At 39.0% G+C, this 20,899-nt stretch overlaps 1 protein-coding gene across 3 annotated transcripts in view; it reads left to right on the forward strand.

Moving 5' to 3' along the window:
• LOC126190836 (uncharacterized) overlaps positions 1-20,899 on the forward strand; it is a 40,837-nt gene that overhangs the window by 8,913 nt on the left and 11,025 nt on the right. Inside the window, exon 4 of one of the 3 annotated variants that reach the window (XM_049931414.1) lies at positions 13,859-13,915. The exons of the other annotated variants lie outside the window; for them this stretch is intronic. Coding sequence (XP_049787371.1) covers positions 13,859-13,882 — 24 coding nt within the window. The 3' untranslated portion in view covers positions 13,883-13,915. The remainder of the gene's footprint in view (positions 1-13,858; positions 13,916-20,899) is intronic. 3 annotated transcript variants of the gene reach the window in all.

Below are 20,899 nucleotides of genomic sequence, written 5' to 3' on the forward strand. Positions count from 1 at the left end.
GAAGAGACAAATTAGCTGGGGAGTTGATGCTTGTTTATTGCATTGCAAATCTAGATTTCAACTGATAGTGCAGCTATCATTAGTGCTTTACAAGTAGTCATGTAGATTTAATGTAATTATAATGACACATATTCCACTCTAACTCAGGTATGTGCAAGCACTAGTCCAACTGAGGCCACTGTTTACAAATCCATGGAGCTAACCTAGGTTTACATCATACTTCATAGCGAATGCCCTCTATTTATTGCCCACATGTAAAAGAGTAGGTTAAGCTAAATTGTTCAAAGTGAACCACATTATCAGCCAAACAATGTTGAAGCCACTGAACAATGGCTGTCAGTGTTGCCAGAGTGATAGCTCACAGGACACCTTGATGGTTTCTCATAGCTTGTTCAGTTTAGCTGCCTTCTGTTGATAAACTTCATTTTTCAGGGTCCCCATAGGTAGAAGTCAAGATGTGTAAGGTCTGGAGACTGTGATGGATACTCAACAGCTCCTCTTCAACCTATCCATCATCATTGTGGATTTTCATCTAAGTAGGCTCAGACATCTCTGTGATAGTGAGGTGGAGCACAATATTTTTTTAGGTAAAATCTTTCATTTCCAAACACCTCTCAGATTGCACCATATGAAGATAAAGCTCACCAGTTACAGTATCTTCAAAGAAGAATGGCCCAATCAAACTGCGCACTGACAGACCATACCACACATTAACAGCCAGTAGATTAACATGACTGACCACATGAATGTGAGGATGTTCAGGAGCCCAGTACACACAGTTGTGGCAATTTATAGTACCATTCAGTTTGAATTGTGCCTTGTAAGACCAGATAACCACCCCTGAACACCATCCTCATTAAACATGCCTTCAAACCACTCACAGTACTCCAACCTTCGACCTGGGTCATCCTCATTCGTAGCGTGCAGTGCTCTTGAAATGTACATTTTCCACTTTGCAGCCTTCAGAATTTGTCGTACACTTAATCAGCTTCCCCCACTTTCATATGCATCCTACTTCACAGATTTTTGAGGTGACCTAATAAAATGTTGCAACACAGCAGTGCTGGAAGCTGGACTTGTTGATGCCTTTGGTCTGCCAGACCTTTCCTTATGCATATCCTGAACAGTACCGTCAGCTCCAAATTTATTCCAAATATGATAAATTGTTGTGCATGTTGGTGACTGAGTTCCATACAAATTACACCACTACCATTGTACCCCCGTCACAGTTCCGTACTTCCAATTCCACTTCAATACGGCCTCATATTGTCAAACAACAATCTTACTTTATTCATTGCTGAACGATCACTGCTGGAAAATGTGCACCAAGATCTGTTGAGAAAGCAATGGACTACACTACCATGCAAAATTGCAATGATATGTCACTTTGTTCCAAAGATATTAACTATTAAAGAGTATCTACATTTTTCTTGACCCCTCTGTATTAAAGAAATCAAGATGTAATTCCCATGATTATCAGTCCCAGCAAATTAGCATTAAGGATGATTGGTTGTCATATACTGTACAGGGACACTTACTACTGCCCTGATGGCTCTCCTTCATGAAGGGATTTATGAAACAGGAAATGTGAATGAATGACAGATTCCTCATTATAAAAGCCTGATCTACTGTGATGTGTGGAGAACCTTTCTGTTATATCATGCCAACATTAGTTTTGGAAACATCTTTCTTGAATAATATCTTTAAAACCTCATCAAATTAAATTGCAAAGAATTTACTGCAAATAATGAAGTCACAGTTTATAAAAGTAGTGGTTTTCTGCTATTGATTCAGTTTCAGGGTGCTTGTGATTGAGGTTATCAGCATCCACACAAAATTCTTTTTAGATGAGTAATTGTAGAACTTGCAAAATCTTCAGTTTCAATATAGTAATCATAAGCAAAATACTTCTCAACTGACAATACAACAAAATTTAAAATTAACTGAAACTGTTTCTTACACCAGTGGGGATAGATGACCAGTGGCTCTCAGTGCCAGCAGAAACATGCGAACTGACACTTTTATATTTTATTTAACTTTCTGCTTGGAACATGTATTGTTACATGAATGGACAATGTCAGGAGATTTACTTATGCACTGGTGAGTCAAAACATTATGACTAGTGCCACTACAAGATTGAATGCCCCTTGTTGGGGTTTTGGGCAGTGACATGCCAAGGAAAGTAAGTAAGTGAAGCAGAGATTAATGGTGAATAATTCAGGTGATTATCTGGGCTGAAAATGGGAATACGCTGACATAAGCGACTTTGACAGAGGACAGACTGTTATTGCCTGGCACTTGGGATGAGCATCTTGGATATGACAAAGCTGATTGGCTGTTCACATGCTATTGCCATGACCCACAAGCATCTATGTTAAGTGGTTGAAGAGCAGGACAGTGAAACCATAAGAAGGTGTCAAGGTGTTGGATGTCCCCACCTCATCACAGAATGTGGAGGCCTGATGCTTGCATAGTCTGTAAAGTGGGAAGATAGTGATCTGTGGGAGATTCGGTAACAGTGTATAAAAATGTAATGAAGGAAGATTAGGGTTTAATGTCCTGTCAACATCAATGTCATTAGAGACGGGGCACAAGCTAGGAATATTTCAAGGGTGGTGAAGGATATCAGCTATGCCTTCTCAAAGGAACCACTCTGGCACTTTCCTGAAGCAATTTAGGAAAATCTCAGAGAACCTGAATCTGGATGGCTGGACATGTATTTGAATTGTTGTCCTCGCAAATGTAAATCCATTGTGATAACCACTATGCCACCTTGTTTGGTGACAGAGTACAATGCTAGTGCAGGCACAGGTTTTTGGGAGTGCATTCTTCAGTGTCGTTGTTGAACATATAACTTCAGCAGATCCAATGATATCATCACTTACAATTGCATTGGGCATGGAATCATCAAGCTGGGACCATGTATCAATGGAAATGGATAGCCTAGTCAGATCAATCACATTTTTTATTAAACCAGACTGATGTTCGTGTTCGGATACACTGTCATACAGGCGAGTGCTGCTTGAATCGTGCACCGCACCAAGGACGCAGGCTGTTAGCGGCAGTATTATGCTATGGGGGATATTCATCTGGGATTCCATGGGATCTGTGGTAGTTATCAATGGCACCGCAATGGGTGTAGACTATGTGAAACATTACTGAGGACCACCTGCATCCCTTCATACTTGATGTCTTCCTCGAAGATTTTGGTTTATTTCAGCAGGATACCTATCCATGTCACAAGTCCATCATCATGTTATAGTGACTACATGATAGTGACTTCGCATTGATGTCTTGGCCAACAAATTCACCTGATCTTAACCCAATGCAACATAACTGGGACACTATCAATTGCATGACCTGCACATAGACATCGGGTGCCACAAACTTACCAAGGACTTTAAAATCCATATCATACAGAATTGCTACTCTATTGTACTTGGAAGGTGGATCAAGCTTTAAACAGGACATAATGTTTTTACTTATCAGTGTATGTTATTTATACACCAAAGTTATGCTTCCATATTACATAAAGAGGAAAAGTTCTGAAATATGTCTGTGGGTGATGTACATTCATGTACATCATGTATATTTCATGATTATATATCTGATTCACTGCTATGTGACCCCAGACAGAATGTTAAAGTTATCTGTGGTATTCAGCTGTGTAGCATGATCTTTGGTCCCTAGACATGGTGACAAATGAACTGGCTCATTCTCGTGACCTGGTTAAGACTTTCAGCAGCACAAATAATGCACAAAATGCACTTCATACTTTTGGCATACTAGGCATGATCAAAAACTAATGGGAATTTTTTTATTTTTGTCAGATTTATACATCCGATATTCAAATTTTTTTATCTTGTTTGTAGACATTTCTCTTGTATGTTTGCATTTTCAACTATTTTGAATATATAGTTTATTGTTGACAGTCGAAAAACTTATAACTGTTTTTGAGTGCTTGGCAAACTTTCACTTTTGGAAAGATGGAACACAGAATTTGAATTAAATTTTGCTTGAAAAACGGGAGAAGTGCAGCACAAGATTCAAAATGTTGACTGAGGCTTTTGGTGAATGTACTAAGACAAGAGTTTTACAAGTGGAATGAACATTTCAAAGAGGGTGGAGGAGATGTGGAGATGATGACTGCACTGGACACTGTAGCACATCAATTACCAATGACTTTCTTCTGAAATTGTTGAATTTCAACCAAAAACAACATTACGTAGACATTGCTCTGGAACTGCTGAATGAAGTTGACAATGAGCCAGAATTTCTAAAGAAGGTTATAACAGGTAATGAAACATGGGTATATGGGTATGAAGTTGAAACAAAAGCCCAGTCATCCCAATGGAAACTGTCTGAAGAGTCAAGACCAAAAAAAATTTGACAAGTTTACTCACTTGTGAAGGTTCTTTTCACTCTTTTCTTCTGTTGCAATGGGGTAGTGCATTATTAATTCCTGCATTTTAGAACTTTTTTACATAATACCTTTCTCACCCTTATCCACAGCTGCAGTAGGGGTATCTTACACCCACTGCACTTCCTTTTCCATCTGCCCACTACCCCTCTATATCCTCTATCGGCTTACTACACCTCCCCTCCTCCCCTCTCTCTCTCTGTCCATCTCTTTCTCCCCCTCTCTCTCTCTGTCCATCTCTTTCTCCCCCTCTCTGTCCATCTCTTCCTCCTCTCTCTTTCTCCATCTCCTCCTTCCCTCCTCTTTGTCCAACTCCTCCTCACCCTGCCCTCTGTCCATCCCCTCTTCCCTCCCACTCTCCACCTCCTTCTCAACCCTCTCTTGCCCATATCCTTTCCACCTCTCCCTCTGTCCATCTTCCCCTCACCCCTGAATAAGTCCATTTCCTTCTCCTTCTCTCTCTGCCTTTCTCTGCCCATCTCCTCCACCACCTCTGTCTGTCCATCTCATAAAACACACACACACACACACGCACGCACACACACACACACACACACACACACACACACACACACTCAGAGAGAGAGAGAGAGAGAGAGAGAGAGAGAGAGAGAGAGTTCCTTATTGTATAGACATTTACATATACATCAGTTTCAAAATCCTTTTTAAAAATGTTCCTCCATTCTCTTCTCATCCAGTAAGACTCCCATGATCTAGGGTTTTGGGCTACTTTTTTGTAATTCTTCCCACGTCCTAAACCTCATCAGTGCTTTTCCTTCATACCTCCTTCTTTCCCTTCAGCCCTCTTGCCAGATGAAGAGCCACTGGCTCTGAAAGCTTGTGCATTTTCACATCTTTTGTGTTTTCTTCGGCTGCCACTTGGTGAGTAGACATTTTTTTATCAATACATATTACATTTTCAAACACTGATTATTTTTGTTATATCTGTTAGCTAATGTGTTCTGCTTTTAGTCTCCTATGTGATACTAGTATTAGCAATTTTATAGAGCTCCCTATGTGATTCCAAACTGACCAGTCTGTACACTCTGAACATGTTCTCCATTCTTCCTTTCAGCCTTTCCGTTTTATTATCTAGTACTAGTTTTGTTTGCGAAGGCTAACTTTTATAGACATTTATTTTCTTTACTGGGGTAGTAATATCTATGTTCCAAACTAAAAGTTCTAAAAGCATTTTCCATTCTGATTCCCAAAATTATTGTCTCAGATTTCTTCTTGGCATAATAATGCTGAGGTCCAAATTCTATCAATAATGTCTGACCTTAATGACCAGAGATATGTTGATTTACAACATTTATTGACACAATATTTTCATAATTGGTCATCACATGATGTACTGAGCTGTTGCATTATCAGATATCCAAGTGGGCATATGCCCAAGTAACTAGTTAACTCTTTAGGATACATTGTAATCCCCATAATGTTTGTTTTCCTGGCTGTCCAATAATGTACTGATATTTAGTTGTCCATGTTTGGTGACATTTACAATTTTGCATCCAATGTTTAGCTTCTCCAAAACACTATCCCAAACTTTCAGGAAACCCTCAAAATTTTTAAAAAGGACCCTACAGTTTCCACGTGGGATGATTTGGCCAGCTTCCCGAGAGATTGCTCTCTAGTCTAGGGTGTACCCATATACCCCAGCCCCAGTACCCTATATGTTTTTGACTCTTTAGCAAACCAGGCTGAGTCTCCTGAACAGTACTGTGCTTCGTTCTTCCACTGCTCCCGTCTTCCAGTTGCTGCAATGAAAGGTTTATTGAAGCAGCTGGAAGATATTGTGTGATCATCCAAAATTTCCCTCCCCATTCAAGATGACCCTATCACCCTCTTTCCTATATTGTTCTCTTTGAGGTAGTTCTTTCCAAAAGTCTGATTGCATCTGTGAAGCAGATTGACTTCACCATCACCAAGCCTAAAAGCATAATTGTGAAACAAAAAAACAATATTGTTCTTTGCTACATCATGTGTTCTAGCAAGCAATATGCAGAAATCACTGTTGATCAGTCTTGAAAATATTTCAAGACTGATAGCAGTCACTGCCTAGAAATTGACACCTGGTTTCATATGCTGCTGACTTACAAAAATTTCTGCAACTCAGTGGCTATTTCTCACCCTTGAATATTTGCATACAGATCAGTTTTATATGTGCATGCTACTTGCAACCCTACTGTTGCAGTGTGAAATATCTCATTTTGGATTAGGACAATCAATCACTTTTTCTAAAAAGCTGAAGTTGGCAAATTAATGTTATTCAGTCACTTTCTGTTGCTTTTCATAAAAATTCTTCCTTTTTTGTCTCCAGGCCATTTTTTCCATGTTGTTCCTTATTCACTGCACTGTGACAGTCCATATTTGAAAGTACCTGAAATTGGTCATCATTCACAAAATTTAAGTTGTTTTGATAGTATGGAACTTTCTCTGAAGTATTCTACTGAAATATTAGTGTCTTGCTTCTTCATTGACTCATGTTTACCTCCCTGAATTTTTTAATTTTTAAATTAACACTGATAAAGTAGAAATATGCTCATCCAGTTTCTTAATTTTGTCCTTGGATTTACTACATGCATTTATTTTAACTCACAATTTACAGTTATCTGAGAAAAAAGTTACAAAATTTCACACTGTTAGTCATCACAATTGTGATTCATATGTCATGATAGCCATCAAATAGCTGAATGATTAGTGTGTGTAATTGATAGAAAAGAGGAATCTTGAGACAGGTAGGGACTGGAGTGGTTTAGGCCAGTGGGATTATAGGAGTAGTGTGTGTGTGCTGGAGGGGCATTTTTCTTCAATGTATATGGCATGAGTATTGTGGCAGCTGTTGAAGTAGTTGGTTTTGTGATTAGAAATATGATTAGCAACTGGGTGGTTGAGTTTGTGATTGGTCACAGATTGGTGATGCAGCTTGTTATTAAGTATGTAGATGACTGCAAATTGGTTGCAGCAGAGCTGATAGATGATGTGACTGCTCTCATATGTGGCCCTACTTATGACTGAATAAGAAATACCTGTCACTAGACTTACAGTAACAAGTGTTGGTTGGGTGTATGGGATGGGACTTGCATCTGGAGTGCCTACAGAGGGAGAATGAACTGTGAGGTGCAGGACTGGAAGTAAAGTACTATAAGAATGTACTTAGGATATTGATTACATTGGGTGGGGGTTGGAATAGCACTTTGGGGAATGTAAACTCTTGTCTTCATCCCAGGGAAGATGAGAAGTATACAGTGTTCTGATAAAGAATACATTTCTCAAACCCTGTGTTACACTGGGTGAAAGAGAATACTTTTTGGTGTATAATTATCAGTAGTGGTGATTTGTTAATGAATAAATATGCTTATGGATCAACTAGGCAGTTTATTGTCTGTCTATAAAACCTGTAGCAAGATTGTCAACACATTTGGATAACTTCTTCTTCGTATTGTAGATGTGATATCCAAAGGTACCTAGGCATCAGTGGTGGGATTTTTTGGGATTAAATGGGTAACATATACCAAAATTGTGGTGTGGTCTTGTCAGTTAGTGACATCAATGGAGATGTAATTTTTATGGAGCATCAAAGATATATGGTGTAAATGTTGAGGAAGATAGCTTGTTTACTTATGACTAAGTGAGATAGTTGCAGGAGTGTGTGTTAACATTCTGGAGAAAAGAGCACAGGCTTTTCTTGCCATGTGGTTAGTGTGCAATCCTAAAGCATTGACTGTACATTGACCAGTGCAGCACCTTGAAATGGCATCAAAAAGGTTCTGACCTGTGTGTCAATGGAAAGAGCGAGCAGTGCCACACCTCCAGGAAGACAGAGTTCAACACTCCCATCAGCACTAACTTAACCACTGCCCATCGGTGGCTGGACCCAGATCGATTGCAGACTTTGAGACTATCAGTACTCAGTATTAGGAAGATGATACTTAGCCTGCATCCTGCAGGCAGTAATAGTGTTTAAAAGTAATTGCATGTAGGAGGCAAAGGAAGCACATCAAGCCAACACATAATGAGAAGTTATATTTCTTTCTTTTTTAGCAAAAGAAATAATTTGCAAGTATTATGTACAGATCATTTTGGATTCCTGCCACTGGCCATTGCAACTTTTCTCCTTCCTTGTTTGTGGGGGTGCTGATTCCCACAGTAGCTGACACAACAGATAGATCATTCAGTCATTCATTATATTCCACATATCCTATCAACAATTCAGGAATGTGGAATGAGTCAAGGTATACATTTACAAAAGAGAAGCAAATCAAAAGCACTTAATCTGTACACTGTATTAACAATAAACAACATTTATTCTCCTTAATGCTTTTCATGTTAATGACAGTAAATTCAAGCAAATGAATTGTATGTCCACCACTTTTTAAAATTCATGACTACAGCTTGTCCTCTGAATTAGGTAGAACACCCTCTTCATCGCACAAAATACTTTCATTTCGTGAGCTAGACATCACTTATCCTCGCTTCTTTTCAATTTTATCCTTTTTTCCTTTAGTGGAAAACAAGACTCACTGTTTTGTATGAATATGTTTAAGGAAGATTTAAATTTTCCATCTACTTTGAATATGTTATAAATCTCTTCCCTTAGTTTTTTGTATAATTTCTCTCTAAACACTGTTTCCAGTCATTGTTTACAATGCTGTGATATAGTACTTTTCATCTACAATCTGTGTCAATTGGAAATGGTTTATTTCGTTATTAATATGGTCAGAGAAGCCAGACTTAATAAGTTTTTCAAATAAGCCACTGAAGACTGTTGGGTTTAAAAACAAATTGTGTTGCACTATGTCCTCAGTAATCAGAAGGAATGTAAGTGTGGCAAATAATCCAAAGCTGAACAGCAATAACGCTAGGTGTTCTCAATCATTACCATATGACAAACAATCAACTTTGAAGTTGCCACAAACATTTAGTCACTAGTTACGTCTGCATAACCTCATTAAAATTATCTCTAGTTGCATTATGGAATATAAGATATTTCCATCTTGAGGCCTGTAAACTGTCTGTACTATAAAGTTGAGTGTTTTTGATCCACTATTGTAGCATAATGCTTAAACTGCTGCTCCAGCTTTTGCATATATAGTCACTCCCTTCTTCTTACAACTTCTGCAGTAATAACAAATAAGCTTGTATTCATTAAAATAAATATGTTCAATGTCTGCAACTTGTGGTCTAATGTTTAGCACCACTGCTTCTAGATCAAGGTGTCCCAGGTTCGATTTCCAGCTGGGGTTGGTATCTTCTTCACTGGGGTCGGGGGGTTAATAATAATAATAATAATAATAATAATAATAATAATAATAATATTTATTCAACATCGAATAATGTGTCAGCCTATTCATTTTTGCACAGTTTCACTGATGTCCACATTGAATCAAATAGAAAGACTTCTGACTGGTCACCAAACAACCTCAGACAGAGTCTCCTAGTCAGTAATGTCATACAATGTCAATTTCCAATCTATTTTTCCACTTTCCTGTATAGCTATGATAAGTTCATCCTCTTTGTTAATTACGCTTCATATGTTCTGACAGAAGACACTAAATGCATTTTATCCAATATGAATGGATTTTTCCTAGGTATAGATTAGATTAGATATTGATGTGAATCATGTTAATTTTACAAAAGGTTTCTGTGACATGATTCAGTTTTTTTTAACAATTGTAAAATTACTAATTTATATATGAACAAAGCATGTATTGAGTAGAAGGAGTTGTCATTCAGAAATTCTTTTAATTTGTTTTTAAATGCTGGTTGATTATCTGTCAGACTTTTGATGCTGCTTGGTAAGTGACCAAAGACTTTTGTGGCAATGTAATTAGATTAGATTAGATTTACTTTCATTCCAATTGATCCGTAGTGAGGAGGTCCTCCAGGATGTGGAACATGTCAGAAATACAACAATACATGACAAATATTTACAACTAAAACAAATAAGCTAATGTACCATTCCACAGGTCCCAAGTGGAATGATCATCATATTTTAATGAACACTAAGAGTCATTTTACAAATACTAATGCACTGAATTTAAAATAAAAAAGTTTTTTATTTATTTGTAAGGTAATAAACATGTAATACAACTACTGAAATACTTATTTACAATGAACACATTACTGCACTGAAATGGTGCAGAAGTTAGATTATACTTACACACAACTACACACACACACACAGACACACAAATTTTCAGTGAACACATTACTGCACTGAAATTGTGCAGAAGTTATGTTGTACTTATATACAAATCAGTTGGTTTTACTAAGAAATTCATTAATGGAGTAGAAGGAGTTGGCCACCAATAAATCCTTTAGGCTTCTCTTAAACTGAATTTCATTGGTAGTTAAGCTTCTTATGGCTGCTGGCAAGTTATTGAAAATGTGTGTTCCTGAATAATGCACACCTTTTTGTACAAGTCTAAGTGACTTTAAATCCTTGTGAAGATTATTCTTATTTCTAGTATTGATTCCATGAATTGAGCTGTTGGTTTGAAAAAGTGATATATTTTTAATGACAAATTTCATTAAGGAATAAATATATTGGGAAGCTGTAGTTAGTATCCCTAGTTCCCTAAACAGGCCTCTGCAGGATGTTCTTGAGTTCACACCACATATAATTCTTACTGCATGTTTTTGTGCCCGGAAAACTTTAGCTTGGCTTGATGAATTACCCCAAAAAATAATCCCATATGACATTATGGAATGAAAGTAAGCATAGTATGCCAGCTTTTTCATTTTTATATCCCCTATGTCTGACAAAATTCGCATTGCAAACAGAGATTTGTTAAGACGCTTCAGCAGTTCTGTGGTGTGCTCCTCCCAGTTGAATTTATTATCAAGCTGTAATCCCAAGAATTTAACACTGTCCACTTCTTCTATCTTCTATGTTTGACATATACTCTTGGGACACCCCTTAAAAGTTCTGAACTGCATGTAGTGTGTTTTTTCAAAGTTTAGTGACAAAGAATTGGCTAGGAACCAGTGATTAATGTCCACAAATATTTTATTGGCTGATCTTTCTAAGACTACACTTGATTTGCTATTTATTGCAATGTTTGTATCATCAGCAAACAAAACAAACTTGGCATCTGGTAATGTTACTGATGAAAGGTCATTGATATACACAAGAAAAAGTAAGGGCCCCAAAATGGAACCTTGTGGGACCCCACATGTAATTAGTTCCCAGTTGGATGATGCCTGATAGCTTGATACATGTCTCTTTCCTAATAACACCCTTTGTTTCCTGCCAGAGATATAAGATTTGAACCATTTTGCAGCATTTCCTGTTACACTATAATATTCTAGTTTACTTAAAAGGATATTGTGATTTACACAGTCAAATGCCTTTGACAGATCACAAAATATACCAGTTGCCTGCAATTTTTTGTCTAATGAATTAAGTACATTTTCACTGTAAGTGTAGATAGCCTTCTCAATATCAGAACCTTTTAGAAATCCAAACTGTGACTTTGACAGTATGTTATTTGAGATAAGATGGTTATAAAGACGACTGTACATTACTTTTTCGAAAATTTTTGAGAATGCTGGCAACAGTGAAATTGGACGGAAATTTGATGCTATTTCTTTATCTCCCTTCTTAAACAGTGGCTTAACTTCAGCATATTTCAGCCATTCAGGAAATATTCCACTGATAAAAGACTGGTTACACAGATAGCTTAATATGTTACTTAGCTCAGAATCACATTCTTTAATTAACTTTGTTGATATTTCATCATACCCACTAGATGTTTTTGATTTTAAAGATTTTATGATGGACATTATTTCTGTTGGGGTAGTGAGGGTCAAATTCATATTATGGAAGTTACTTGAAATGTCTGGTCTAAGGTAATCCATAGCAGCATCTACCGAACCTGACAACCCCATCTTTTCAGTAACAGTTATAAAACGTTTGTTAAAAAGTTCTGCAACACTATACACATCTGTCACCAATGCATCATTTACTCTTAATGCTATTTGTTCCTCTTCATGTCTGGTTCTACCGGTCTCCTCCTTCACTATATCCCATATTGTCTTTATTTTGTTATCTGATATGACTATCTTTTCCTTGTAATATATTTGCTTTGATATCCGTATTACAGTCTTTAATATTTTGCAGTATTTCTTATAATGTGCTATAGCATCAACATTGGAAATGTTTCGGATTGACAGATACAGTTTTCTTTTGGTTTTACAAGATACCCCTATTCCTCGAGTAATCCGTGGCTTCTTGTAATTCAACCCTTTCTGTGCCAAAGTTAAATTTAATCAAGAATAGTGAAGATGAGCCTTTCTTCTAGTGTTGTTCCTATGTTACGCACATTGCTATTACTTTTTGAACTGGGATAGGTTATTAACAAGAAATTTCATAAGTGAATATGTATTTGATGTTACTGTCATTATCTCTAGTTCCTTAAATAAATATCTGCAAGATGATTTTGGCTAGTCTCCAGCTATTATTCTGGTACAACCAATAGAGAGAATACACCTGGATCATGAGAACATTCTTTATTAAACAGTGCGCTAGTACAGATGCCAGGTCAGTTGCATAATCCAGCTCACACTGAAGTTGCATTGCACTGTCCCAAACAGCTTCCACACCAGCTATGTCTAAGATGTTTGGTTGCTCTAGGATGAATGTCCCCACAGAGCCAGAAGCATGAAGCACTGTATGGTGTGGTGACAAGTCTGCATTGACAGACATGGAAGCATCAGGCAGCATTGCTGTTTGCAGTAGTGCAGGTGTGCCTGACCAACCAGGTCATGTGTGATGTCTGCAGAGGGTTTGACCAGCATTTATGCAAGGAGCATGCGGGAGTGTAAATGACCAGTCACATTGTGACCAGCACTTATGCAAGGTGTGATCAGACCATTTCTCACAGAGGAAGAAATAGCATGGCAGATAGTTTGCATGTGCTATGGGGTGAGGTATTGTGTGGTCGTCTGGTGCAGCCGCTCTGTGACACAGGTGGTGTGTGTGGGTCAGTCAGCTTGTATGGACAGACAGCAGCATCAAATAGCTCTTGTGGCAGCTGGTGTGTTGCATTGCATGTGTCAGTGTTTGCGACAGTATCTAAGGATTACTGCTAGTGTAGTTGCTCTCTAACCAGCAGTCCATACGAGCAAACCTGTTTCATCTTTACCTGTGATGAATCATACTTCACGTACTTGGGCCATGCAGGGCATTATTTGAAAAAAAAAAAAGAAAAAAAAATAGCTCGATGAAGTCATAGTGTCAAGCCATGCACATCTGCTTTCATGTTCCACAGCTAATTTACTGCAAATAACAACTTGTAGCTGTTATGCTGCAGTTAAACAGTCTGTGCATTGACTAGAACTGTAAGTTAATAAAACACACAGAAATACAAAATAAATGTTAAATGAATAATTTAAAAACAGAGGTTCCATTCTAACATGTGTAATTTGCAGATGACTGAGAATTATGTTGAATAATGTTTATTCAGGAAAGGACATCTCAGATAACTGGTAAGTATTCCTACTATTCAGTTAAAATAGATACAGAAAATACCCTTATCAAATGCAGTAAAGTTATGTTGTGGTTGTTACAAAAATAGTAGCAAAATCACCAAACTAAATAGTCATCAAAGATATGTGATGACAAAGCCCATTTCATAATTACAATACATGAAATATTCACCAGCTCAACCAGTTCAGTGTTCAACATGATGATTTACAAATTAGCACATGCAATACAAAGGATAATAACTCACACTCTGTCTATCCTCAGTTCTCTAATACAAGCAGAACAGTTAGAGTCCTATTCTGGAGCACATTCCAACATCTCAAAATATGAAGTCCCCACAGAAGTTAAAGTATGGTAATGGCCATTCACCATGCAGAATCAATCACATATATTATCCAATATCACTCAGTAAGTAAGGCACGTCAGCCTCCTTCAAACACAGATGTAAAAGTAGCCAGGACTGCTCCCTTGAGCTCTTCGCTCGAAAAGTCTCTGTCTCCACTTGACCCATAGTGTTCTGCTACTGTCTGCTTTTCCATTCGCTGAAGGCTGTCCCCACCAAAAATACATCTTTCTTCCATTCTACAGACATCATTTGACTCAACATGGCCACTTCCCAGATTAAACTAATATATTACCACAATGCTTAAATAAAGAAATGTTATAAACTTTCAGTCACACTCAGACCATTCACAGTACATGTAAATGAAGGTTTGTCCATTAATAAGTAAGTCAGTGTTCTTGCAGAAGTAGATTCACAATTAATGACAACAGATTGTCATTAATATCGTTAAAATAATTATTTAGGCCTGCTTGTCAGAAGTGTCTTTTGGCACTCTATTACAAAGGTGGTGTCTGCTAACACATGCAACTGACCACTTCTTAAATCACCATGATTTTGTATTATAAATTGCAGTTAATATTTAAATAAAGTTATGGAAAAACAGAAGAAGTTCATTAAATAAAGACATAATTATGAAAAAATATGAGTTATTCTCACTGTATTCATTTGCTGTATGATTGTGGAGGATACAATGTCCTGACTAACATTTGTATAATGAAATAAATATTAAAAAAGGAAGAAACCAGGAAATAAAATAGATACAGACATGTAACTTTCAGATATGATAGCTATAGTGCAATGCTATATCTGAAATTTTGTTAGGTGAAATCACATGAAGCATTTAAAAGTTGTTAATTCAGAGTTTCATTGTGAAAACATTTATTCACTGTGAAATATCAACTTCCATAGTTTTAAAGATATTGAAATATTAATGTGTCATTCGATGTACCTCATTTATCTGAGATCGCCAGTGTATTCAGATTTTCCTTAATACTTGACTGTGAATTATTATAGATTCTGGAAAAGCAGTAAGAAGCCATCATCTTGTCTGACACTCTGCCATTTCTTGGAGCATTGTATCGTGCACAAAGGCCATGCAAGCATCAGCCATCCAAATTCCCAGCTTTGTGATACACTCATTTCCAGCAACATGCTCAAAACCCAAGCTTGCTTGAGGCAGGCATGAGACATCCTCATACCACTGACTCACACCCAGATGAGCAAGCAAATTGAGCTCTTCTCAGTGGTGGACCTAGGTGGGTGAATAACTCACCCACATACTCGTTATCTTACGTGTTGTAGTTGTCGAGTTGAGCATCATCATTATCCAGTGAAGATGGAGGAGGTCCATCTTGCAGTATCCATGTTGGTTTGAGGTGATTAAGGGAGAAAGTGGTAGGTTTCTCATTAATCAAAGATTCAAAGGTATGGGTTCCATGTTTGAGTACTTTGTATGGTCACAAATAAGGAGGTTGCATGGAGAGATGTATCATGTATTCACAGAACTTCTTCTGGTCACAGTGTCCAAAATCTGTATGAATGAGTATCTTGGCATGGAATGTAGTGACACTGGAGGGATCTGTGTGTGGTGGATAACATTTTTGATGTGTCATATCAATTATGGAAGATAAAACTTCCCAGTGTTGGTTGTGGACAGAGTACAAACTGCAGCCAGTTCAATGGTTCCTCCATACATCTCTTCAGTGAGTGAAGCCTTAAGATCCTCTATATATGCAGTTCATGTGCCATGGAGGTGCCTCCACCTCTGGCCTTTGTGGCACGTGAGCACCACTTCCATTATTCTATGCCACCTGTCCAGCAAGTCATTGCTTTGTGAGTGGTAAACAGCAATGCACATAAGGTCAATTCCACGGACGCAGCAAAGAGCATTGAAAAGGGCTGCATTGAACTGTATGCCACAGTTGGTCGTAATGTGGTCAGTTATGTCAAAGTACACAATCTGTAGTTCGATAGAAGTCTGTGTGATAGTGTTTGCCATGATATCAAGGAGGAGGGCCACCTCTACCCAGCAAGTTGTCCTATCAATGGCAGAGAGAATGTAATGAAATCTTTCTGGCAGTGGCCTGACTACGTCGTTGTCAATGTGTTTGAAGTGTTCTGTCAGAATAGGAAAATTGCTTAACATAGGTTGAATGTGATATCCATTTTTTTTTTTTGTCAGCAGGGTAAACAGCATCATGCCCAGTGGTGACAGTCACTTTCTACATCACACATCACAAAACAGTCTGTAATAAGGCACTGTCATTGCTCTGGTGCCGGGGTGGCTGAGCTTGTGAAATCTGTCAAATACTTCATGTTAAGGGGAACCAGGGGCCATGATTTCCCTAGACACATCACAGAGTAATGTGGAGGTGGTTGAAGGCAAAGTGTGATGTTTAATCTGAAGGCTCATATTTTCATCAATGAGTAGCTGAGTGATGGTGGGATCTTTCACCATATGTTCATAATTATGAATTCAAGGAGATTGCAGAAAGATTTGAGAAATAATCAGCGATGATATTATCAGGACCGTGCATGTGTCAGATCCCCTGCATTAGGATGCAAATGGAGGAAACGTCAGGGGAAGGCAGTTGTGTATGGATTTTGAATGGCATCAACCAAGCACTGTAAATACTGATACATTAGGAACTCCAGGTCTTCACTGAAAAAGTAAAGTAAACTGCGAGCAGCTTGTGGTCAAATGCTGACTATTTCAAATGCGAGGCTGAGAGTTTCTTGGAGAAAGTGGTTATGGCACATCATTAACAATCTGTTGAAGAACTAATCCGATTGTAGTGTCACTTGCATCTGTTGTAAGTGCCAATGTAACAGCTTGTACCAGGCAATTTCTAGCATGGCAGAATGGTTCCATCATTTCTGGTATCCAAAGTAATTTCCTTTTCCTGTGTTTGTCTTTGCTTTCCACAGTATTTGCTAGGAGGATCTGTAAGCCAGGTGCTTGTGGAAGGTGTCAGTGATAAAAGCTGAGGATCCTGAGGAATCATCTTAGATCATGTTATGTTTCCAGGTAAGGAAGATCTTGTGCCAGCAGTGTACATTCAGTTGTTAGCTTGATGCCACTGGCATTAAACATGTGCCCAAGGAAGGTGACTTCCATCAGATGAAGTTGTGATTTTGCCTCTTTACTGACCATCCCACCATCCTTGAATGTGTGCAGCATTTTCAGCATACGTATTTATAGGTAGGCACACTTGCAACCAATCATGCTGAAAATGTTGAGGGGGTGCCTAAAGTCAGTATGTCAGGGTAGCTTCCAGGCACTGTTTGACTACTGAGGACCCTGTAATCGCTGTACAATATGGTAGAGCCATTTTTCTTAGGAATGAGCTTGATCCTGGAAGCCCAGAGACTATCTGGAGGGCAAATAATTCCTGCTGAAGGAGTTTGTTGCCTGTGGCTTTGGCAGGTTGCAGATCTGCTGGGCCCAAATGCCATGCTTTATGTCAAACTGACAGTTCATTGGTTGTTATTGTACAAGACATGGATCCATCACAAACAGTACAGGCACACGCATGTGTACCTGAAGTGGCAGGTCAGGAGTATTGTTAACAGATACTGCATGCTGTGGTTTACTGACCTTGAGATGGCTCTTGGCAGCTGGCAGCATCTGTGTCGGTGTGGTGTGTGCTGGGGGGAGGGAGTGGGGGCCAAGCCCAAGCAAGGGAGACAGTACCGTGTCCAGCTGTTCATTGCCTGGTGTGCAGAGCTGCTTGTGCATTGCTGCTAGGGCCTCATCGGTGGCAGCAGTGCAATGTCAAAGTTTGTCAGTTCCTGTATGAACTGATTGTGTCTATACGTTGCAAGCAGGATTTTGCATGTGTGTGGAGAATATCCTCAAACTGTGGCACATTCACAGACAGTGCGACAGATAGTGCATTCAAAGGGAAATGCAACAGGTGCTGTCTGTGGACTCATGGAAGAGGCAGAGACATGGTGAATAAGTGAGGACTGTACAATATAAGACATCAGGGGAGAGCTGGTGACGTTGCAAAAAGTTGATTTTGATGACTGATTCTACCATCTCAGTAACCAGGAATGTCCATGGACATTGGAATGTGTCTGACAGGTGGATGGAGCATATGGTAGTGCTGTAGACACTACTGTTGGAGTTGTTGGCAGCCTGGAGCATGAAGGTGGTTGTAGGCTTGAAAGTCAGAGATGAGGAATGTGGAAATAAGCTAACACCAAAGCCTGTGTTGATTAGTAGATATTGATCTGATGCTCTGTCCAAGATCAAGAGATGTCCATGAGCAACAACTGAGGTGGGCACATGTGTTTGATATTCTGGTGGGTTGGAAGTGACTCAGTGAGGTGTAGCGGACTGGAGTGCCTATTGTGACCCCTTTGTGGAGTTTGGGTACTCACAAGGGTCGAACATTTGCATGCAGCATCACTGAATTGTGTATGATACCAGCAGGGAACAGGGCCTGGAGCTGGTGTGGGTTGTGTTACGCAGTTGCCATGTGTAGCTTTGGGCACTGGTGGGCGTTGTTGAGCAAGCAGTGAGGAGTGCTATGGTCTGCCATCATCGTGGCCCTTCATGTCTGGTCAGCTACATTTGTGCTGTGTGGGGATGGACTCGCCCCACATGCATCACTGAGTTGATCTTGGGACATTATTACTTTTTGCCTATGGCAAATGACAGTGAACATTCTGTCAGCCATAGCCAAGTGCCATCAAGTCAGCGCTGTCTCATTCACGATCATGGTGAGCTGTGGATCTGTTGATAGCTTGATTCACCACAAGACCCCAGTAAGGTGTCTAATGTAAGAGCTGGATTGGCTGAGATGCAGAGGTGGTACCAGATATGTGACAATATACTACCACACATGACCTCTTGAAGTTGCTGTTCCTGCATGTGGTGTTTCCTTGGACGTATCATATCTATTCTCCACCAGAGGAAACTTTACGATTTCATATGGCCTGCCTTGTGGGTGATGAGATCAGATGCATATACTTCAATTGCTAATTGAACATGCTGGTTATCTGAAAAGTGCTTTCAATGATCATGAACCACAATCTCATGTTCTTGGTGTCAAAAAGCGGTAGTTTGAGGTGAGCAATGGCTGAACATATCAATGTGCTAATAGGCACACAATGTCTGTGAAGTGTGTGAGACCAGGTGGCTGTTGATTGTTCATGCACAGTTGGTTGCAGTGTGGCGAACTGTGAATGTTGGAATGTGTTGCATGGGGCAGGAAGATGTAGGTGACATAATGGCACTGCAGAGATGACTAGAATCAAGAAGGCACTCTAAGGAGTATGTGGAATTCACTAGATTTAAGTTAATGCACAGTTGGTTGGAGTGTGGCGAACTGTGAATGTTGGAATGTGTTGCATGGGGCAGGAAGATGTAGGTGACATAATGGCACTGCAGAGATGACTAGAATCGAGAAGGTACTCTAAGGAGTATGTGGAATTCACTGGATTTAAGTTAACTGATGGATTCATCATATATCACCATTGTTGATGCAGCATTGTGATACTGTTAGATAGCAGTAATGAAAATGAATTATTCGTGCACTCAGCTTTTATAGTCAGATTCACACACTTTCCACAATGATCCTGTACAGCATTTCTGTGAGTGGCATCCGTTAATGTAGGTATGGTGCCCAGTGATGTGGTGTACGATGGCCACATTATCACTACACAGTAAGCATGATTGAGTTTGGAGACACATTTGAGTGTATTCATGGTTAATATGCGGTCACCAATGTCGGGGGTGAGATATTACAGTGATAGCCACTGATAGAGATGATACATTCTTTATCAAACAACGCACTTCAGTCCGGTCAATGAACGATGGCAGTCCACAAATGTTGAGGCACAGATAGGAATTGTATTACTGATGATTCCAAATGACAGTTGCAGTATGCACATGTGCGAGCTTTCCGCTTAAGAAAAGCATATATCCTGCAAATTATGTCTCTCCCTTGCTCCTGCGTAATTTCTCTCTTACCACCACTATCAGCGATGACAACTTGCAACAAATAGAATAGAAATTCACCAAACAACTTGCTACAGTCATGTCTAATGCTTGCATTACCTACGGCATTAACAGCAGAGCAATCACAGTGCTGCTGAAAGCTCATTGCCTTTTAAAGAGTGCTTGATGTAGGTGTGCAGAACGAGACTAAACTCAACCACCATCGTTCGTGACTCCAACAGTAGTACAGAACATCTAGTCAAGTACATTGTCCAGCTTGCATTGTCCCAAAGGCATACCACACCACTCGTTCCAAAGATGTTCAGTCACTCTAGGACAAAGGTCCCCACATGTGTGCTTTTGTGCAATAAATATATTTTTCCTTAATGATGAATTACCCCAAAATATGATACCATATGAGAGCAGTGGATGAAAATAGGTATAGTAAACAAATTTATTGGTATGTTTACTGCCAAAATTTGCAGTAACACTGATAGCCTAACTAGATGAAATGAAATGTTCAGCAGATCATCAATGTGTTTCTTCTGGTTCAATCGGTCATCAGTACACACATTCAAAAACTTTGATTATACTGCCATATCTACAGACTTCCATTTAAATTCTGTATACATTAATAGTGCTATGCCATTTACTGTACAGAACTGTATATACTGTGTTCAATTAAAATTTAATGGG

This window comes from Schistocerca cancellata, chromosome 6, assembly GCF_023864275.1.
Source record: "Schistocerca cancellata isolate TAMUIC-IGC-003103 chromosome 6, iqSchCanc2.1, whole genome shotgun sequence".
NCBI lineage: Eukaryota > Metazoa > Arthropoda > Insecta > Orthoptera > Acrididae > Schistocerca > Schistocerca cancellata.